Source organism: Nicotiana tabacum, chromosome 7 (assembly GCF_000715075.1).
Source record: "Nicotiana tabacum cultivar K326 chromosome 7, ASM71507v2, whole genome shotgun sequence".
Taxonomy (NCBI): domain Eukaryota; kingdom Viridiplantae; phylum Streptophyta; class Magnoliopsida; order Solanales; family Solanaceae; genus Nicotiana; species Nicotiana tabacum.
In genome coordinates this window covers 35,576,778-35,582,777 of record NC_134086.1, presented here as the reverse complement: position 1 = coordinate 35,582,777, position 6,000 = coordinate 35,576,778, and the positions used below count along the sequence as shown (strand labels likewise).

The window sequence follows — 6,000 nt, the reverse complement described above, 5'->3', positions numbered from 1 at the left end:
TGAGGTAGTCCTGCAGGCGTCCGCGGGCCTTGGCGGCACCTCCTATCTTTCCTTTATCCTGTTTCCTTTACTCATTTCAGAAACAGTGTGTATTTTATCTTTCAGACTTTGTATGTAGTATTCTTAGACCGTCTGTGAAGCTATGACACTAAATTCTGGGTAGAGTTGTATTTAGACTTCCGTAGTTTGTATTAAGATTAATTATCAGATTTTGTCTTCCGCTTAATTATTTTTTTATTTGCATGACATCTACTCATCACTGATAATGGTTTAAAACTGGAAAAGGTTAAGTAATTAGATTAAGTTGGTTTGCCTAGCTTTCACCAGTATGCGCTATCACGGCTCTCGAGGGTGGAAAATCCGGATCGTGACATTAATCTAACTCTGTTTTCTTTATGCAGTCTCATTAGTGTGCGTTCTAATTTATCCTTTTCCACAAGCTAAGGTGTTAAAAGTAAAGAGAATTAATGTTTTTTCAAGTTTCAGAATATGAATATTGACTATTTAAAAATTTAACTACATACACTCATCAAAAAGAGGTCCATGATCTAGTTTCAACCGGAAATGAAGCAATTATACAAGGAGTATAATTACTCTTCAAAAGAATACCAGTATCCATCATTCACAACACAAAGGAAAACTACGCAGGACAGGTATTCAAATTGGTACAAAACCAATTATGTGACAAACTTATGTGCATGTACTCACATTCGACACACAAACATATACACTAAAAGTGCCTATTCTTCATTAACAAGTATGACTCTACTCAAACATGAAAAAACCAACTAAAGTCACTATTGAAGAGATCAACAAGCCAATTGATCTCTACATGGTGAAATTTCTTCAAAAATGGGAAGTCGCCTCGATCGAAAGGGGGTCCACTCGTTCATCAACTGGTCAAGACCCTCAATAAATGCATCTTCTAAGTTTAATTGGGGAGAAGTGGAAGTGTATCCAAATTGTTCCAATTCCTTCAATAGTTCGTCTGCACGACTCTTTGATTTAGGATCGTCTGAGCCAGAGACTTTAACTTGTAAAACGTCTTCAAGAACCGACCTTGCTTCACTATATCGCGCTTGTTTTAGTAGGCACAGACATAGATTGCAGGCTTTATTGGCATCAGGGTCAATTTGCTGAGCTTTGTGATAAACAATTTCAGCAGCTGCATAGTTGGTTTGTTGCATGTATGCCCAACCTAAATTACCCTACACAATGATCCATGTAGAAATTTGTTAAAAGACTACAGCAATAAGAATACAATAAAAACCAGCAGCTAATATTTTGAAAAAGGATATAACTTGTATACACTGACATAAGCTTTAAGAATGTTTTCAACATCAGTGTAACTTAACCTGTTGCGATACCCACAGACTTGATGAATGGCCCTTTGTTGTTCTAACTAAATCGAATCATTTTTGTAGTTTCTAATTATTCCAAAGCTTTTTAAGTTGAATTAATCAGATTCAGTATTTCTCGTTCCTTATTTTATAGGCTACTAATTCCACTTTTTATGGATCGTTACCTTTAGGTATCTTTCAGATAACTTGATAGTGTTAAAATTCTTTCACATTATCAGTGTACAGAAGTTAAACGACTAGTGAAAATCAGGGTATAGTTGAAAATACCAGTATCCTGGAGGTCTCTTGCTTGATAGTAACTTGAAACTTCCTTCCATGGGAGCGAGCAGTCTTAGTCGGTTTACCATTAAATGCTTCTCCTTGATATATCATTCGTAGCTTCTGCTTCAACAGTTCAATCTGCTCCTCTAATTTTCCACATTTCTGCAACATTCAACAAATCAATTAGTGTATTGACAAAGAGGAAACTCTTGCAAGAAAACATACTACCATCAATTCTTTGAATACTCTAACTTTAAACTGACCGTTAAGATTTACCAAGAACGGGAAAAGAAAAACAATACTACCTCTGGTTCCCGATATTAGTCGTTTTAGCAAACTAAATTTGTACAAAATATTTAAATATCTTTCATAATGGGTGCATAAAAACTTTAAAAGACAAATAATATGGACGGATTGGAGTAACATATAGAAAAAGCATAAACAGTAAACTAAGTCGCAACTCTTTTCCTTCTATCTCTGTCATCTACAAAATTATTGCACGATAGAGATTTTCTAATCATGTTTGTTTGGATGGAAATTGGAGACTTCAGAAATTAGAACATCTAGTGCGAAGTTTCTCATATACTTTCTTGCTTAACAACAAAAAAATAAACAGTAATGGACAGGTTGACAAATTTGACTGCTAACTAGATATCCATATTCTCTTTTACCACATTCAAAAGCAACTTCTCCACTGGATTTTAGTAAATTAAGTCAGAAAAACAGCTTCATCTTGCCTTGAGCCAAGGGTCTATCGGAAACAGCCTCTTTACCTTTCAGATACGCACTACCCTCCCCATACCCCAATTGTAGGATTATATAGGAATTATTGTTGCTGTAAGTCAGAAAAACAGCAACAAAGAAAAATCATTTTCCACCAGATCATGTAATTGTTTGAAGAAGAAAATATCTTCTTTTTTTTATCACAATGTAACAACTAGCCCTCGGTTTATTGGAAACACCCTCTCTATTTTCACAAGGTAGGAGTAAGGTCTGCGTACACACTAGCCTCCCCAGACCCCACTTGTGAAATTATACTCTGGTCTAACCTGTTGTTGTACAATGTATCAACTAGTATGCATTTAGTACCTTGTATAAATCGATGAGAACATTGTCTAATGATTCTTGTGCTTGTTTCGAGCATCGGTCTCTGAATGATTTTATAGCTTCAATAGCCTCTTCAGATCGATCTTGTTGTTTCAAAACCACAGCCATATCTTTCAAGGCACTATCAACTCTATCTCCTGCATTTATTGCCTTCCAAAATAGAACTATAGCAGCCTCTGGATCTTTCTCTACTAGCTGCAAGTAACATCATAATTAAACTTGTTTCATTTGCCATCACTTAATTAAAGAGTCAAATGAGTTTAAGTGAACTAATAAAATTTATTAGTCTACCCCAACTGGCTTAGGATTGAGGTATATTGTTATTGTTGTATCACTTACAAATTCATTTGTAGTATCACAACAACAACAATAAAACAACCTAAGTTGCTCCGAGATGGCAGTTTAGTGCCGCACCCGTGTCGACACGACACTAGTATGGGTGTGGGTATGGGATCTGTACCGAATTTGGTCAAATAATTTTGGGTACTTTGACCGCGACGGACGAAAAAATTCAAGATTTGATTCTCGAAATCAGAACCAAAACTAGGGTAAATTTGAAGAAAATAGCATATCTATCTAGAAAATCAATCTTTTACTTATCTACAAGTTGAGAATAAAAAAGAAATCCACACTTTACAAACTATACATAAGTATTCCATAAAATTTCTCATAATTTAGATATATTTTTATATTTTTGAATTATTTTTAGCCGGATCCTCGTACCCGTATTCGAACTAGATCCATGTCACCGAATCTTAGAATTTACATCTCGAAGGTCCGACCTCTAGATTCGCACCCGTGTCGGACACTCGCAACCGTGTCCGAGCAAATTAAAAAACAACAAAAAAATCGGTGAAATCTCATAAGTGGAGTCTGGAGAGGGTAGTATGCAGGTATACTTTACATCTACCCCGGGAAGGTAGAGATGTTGTTTCCGAGAGAAAAAACGTAGTTGTATTCATGTTTACGCTAAACTAGATAATTTAATCTTTAAAATCCACAATTCAATTGGATGCGAATAACTGGTAAAGTTGCTACCATGTGATGATGAGGTCACTGGTTCGAGCTGTGGAAACAGACTCTTGCAAAAATATAGGTTAAGATTGCGTACAATAGATCATTTGTGGTCCCGGTGGAGCTTAATGCACCGGACTGACCTTTTAATCAGAGAGTCAAGTTTGGTAAGGGGGAATATAGGTGGGGTCAGCCACCAAGCATGCTCTAATTTGTATTACCCTTTATAAATTGAAGAAAAAAAAAATTGAAAAAGTTAGAAAATATACTCAAAGTAATGCAAATTATGAAAGCTATGGCCTTTAAAATGTCACACATAATTACTACCGTAGTAATTACATTTTTCATTGTGATATATATCCTCAAGAATAAATATAGAAAATAAAGACTAACAATTTATTATGAGAAATAAATTACCTGTGCATATTTGGCTCGAACATAGGGACTATCACCAGGAGGAAGCTTATGAATAACATGATAAAACTCTTGTTTCATTTCTCCTTTCTTTGTGCATATTCCATTGTTGTAATTCTTGATCATCTTAATTATTAATAACAATAATTCCCTCTCTTCTATCAAATTTATGGAACAAATAATGTATATCAAATATAAAAGGAAGAATTAATAAAGAAGAGGAGAAGATCTATTAAAGAAAAAGCTGAGGTTTTTTTCAGCAATGGAGGTAAGAGTTAAGAGAGGAAAAGGAGAAAAATAAGATGCTTTAAAGTATTGGATCAGAGGACGAAATGAACATAGACGGAAGACAGTCTAAGTTCATTTGTTTGTTGGCTTTTCCGACAATTTGTTCGCCACGTATGTAATATGGACACGTGTCAGTTTCTATTTCCATTTTGCGTCTGCTTTCTGCTTTGGGAGAGACTTTTCTCTTTTCGTCTTTTTAGGTTTTCGGTTTTAAACTTCTAAATTGCAGATTACGCAAAACAGTTTACTGTGATTTTTTTTTGTAATAAATGGGATTGATCTACTAGATATTTGTTGGATTCAACGCCTTCGTTTTTAATCTATTAATAATCACTAAACCTAATTTTTATTGGTCATACGTTGAATTAGATGAGTGGCAAATATCATTGAATTCGTAGGGTTTGATTTATTTATCTGGATTTATTCTGATTATCTTTAGTGTAAAATTGTGCTACATCTATTTTCAAAGATAAAGTTGAGAGTCGTCTGGTACATTAGAGACGGCCTAAAAATTATGTGATTTTTATCAATCCGACCATACTGTATTTTGGTTTTATTATTATCGCGTTGTTGTTAGCATTTTTCTTTTTTGAGTTTTTTTTTTTACTACTGCATATCGTTTTTCTATACTGTTGTGATTGTGCATGCTAACTTTGAACCGAGTTTCTATCGAAAACAACATTTTTACTTGCACGAGGTAAAGGTAAGGCTACATACTATCTACCCTCCTCGAACCTCATTTGTGGAATTGCACTTTGTATGTTGTGTAACTGGTAAACAGTCATGAAAACAAGAATTCTATTTTTGTTTTCTTATTTCATTTACCCTCTTTCTCTAGTTTTCCCCTTTTATTTTACCTTTACTTAATTAATTTTTCAATGTTGATAATAGTATTTATTCCTTTTTTATTTTATTTTTTTTTGGGGGGGGGGGGGTGGACAAAGAGAACTTCACTACACAGAGTTTAGCAAAAGGGAGAATTTTACTGGTTTTAGCTAGACATTGGTTGGGATTCTTTCTTACCTCAAAAGGTGAAAAATGTACAGTCCTTTACAAAAGTTATGACTCTGAATCTGAGTTCTGTCCATTGTTTAGCATTTATTTGGGAAACCCCACGAATACATTTTGACTGCTCTATTTTATTTCTTTTTCTTTTCAAGATCAAACCAAAGAAAATTTACAGACTCTCCGTTCACTTTTACTTGTTCATTATACTAAAAATATATTTTTACTTTTATTAGTCCACTTTTATAGTAAAAGTGAACGGAGGTAGTATACAATGAAGAAAGAGTCAGTTTCATGTAAATACCTGATAGAATTTGCAGGTACTAAAGGTTAACATTATTTTTGACATGAACTGAATGTTAAAAGGCAAAATACCTTACCATCTCCCTAAACTTGATACGAATTATTAGTTATAGTTTTAAACTATTTGTGGTCTTAATTACCCCCTCAACTTGACCTTTTGAGAGCCAGTACCCTTGGGTGTCGATGTGGCAAAGAGTGTGGATGTGCCTGCCACGTAGATTTTTATGCATATGTGACATTTTTTTAA

The 6,000-nt window shown here is 34.4% G+C and overlaps 1 protein-coding gene across 1 annotated transcript; it reads right to left on the bottom strand.

Moving 5' to 3' along the window:
- Window positions 1-558: 558 nt before the first annotated feature.
- On the bottom strand, window positions 559-4,433 carry LOC107782078 (protein SULFUR DEFICIENCY-INDUCED 1). The gene is made up of 4 exons (XM_016602907.2): window positions 4,161-4,433; window positions 2,712-2,924; window positions 1,629-1,784; window positions 559-1,208 (listed from the first exon to the last, which is right to left on the bottom strand). Exons 1-4 carry the CDS (start codon window positions 4,281-4,283, stop codon window positions 810-812), a joined length of 891 nt encoding a protein of 296 aa, XP_016458393.1. The 5' UTR covers window positions 4,284-4,433; the 3' UTR covers window positions 559-809.
- Window positions 4,434-6,000: the final 1,567 nt, after the last annotated feature.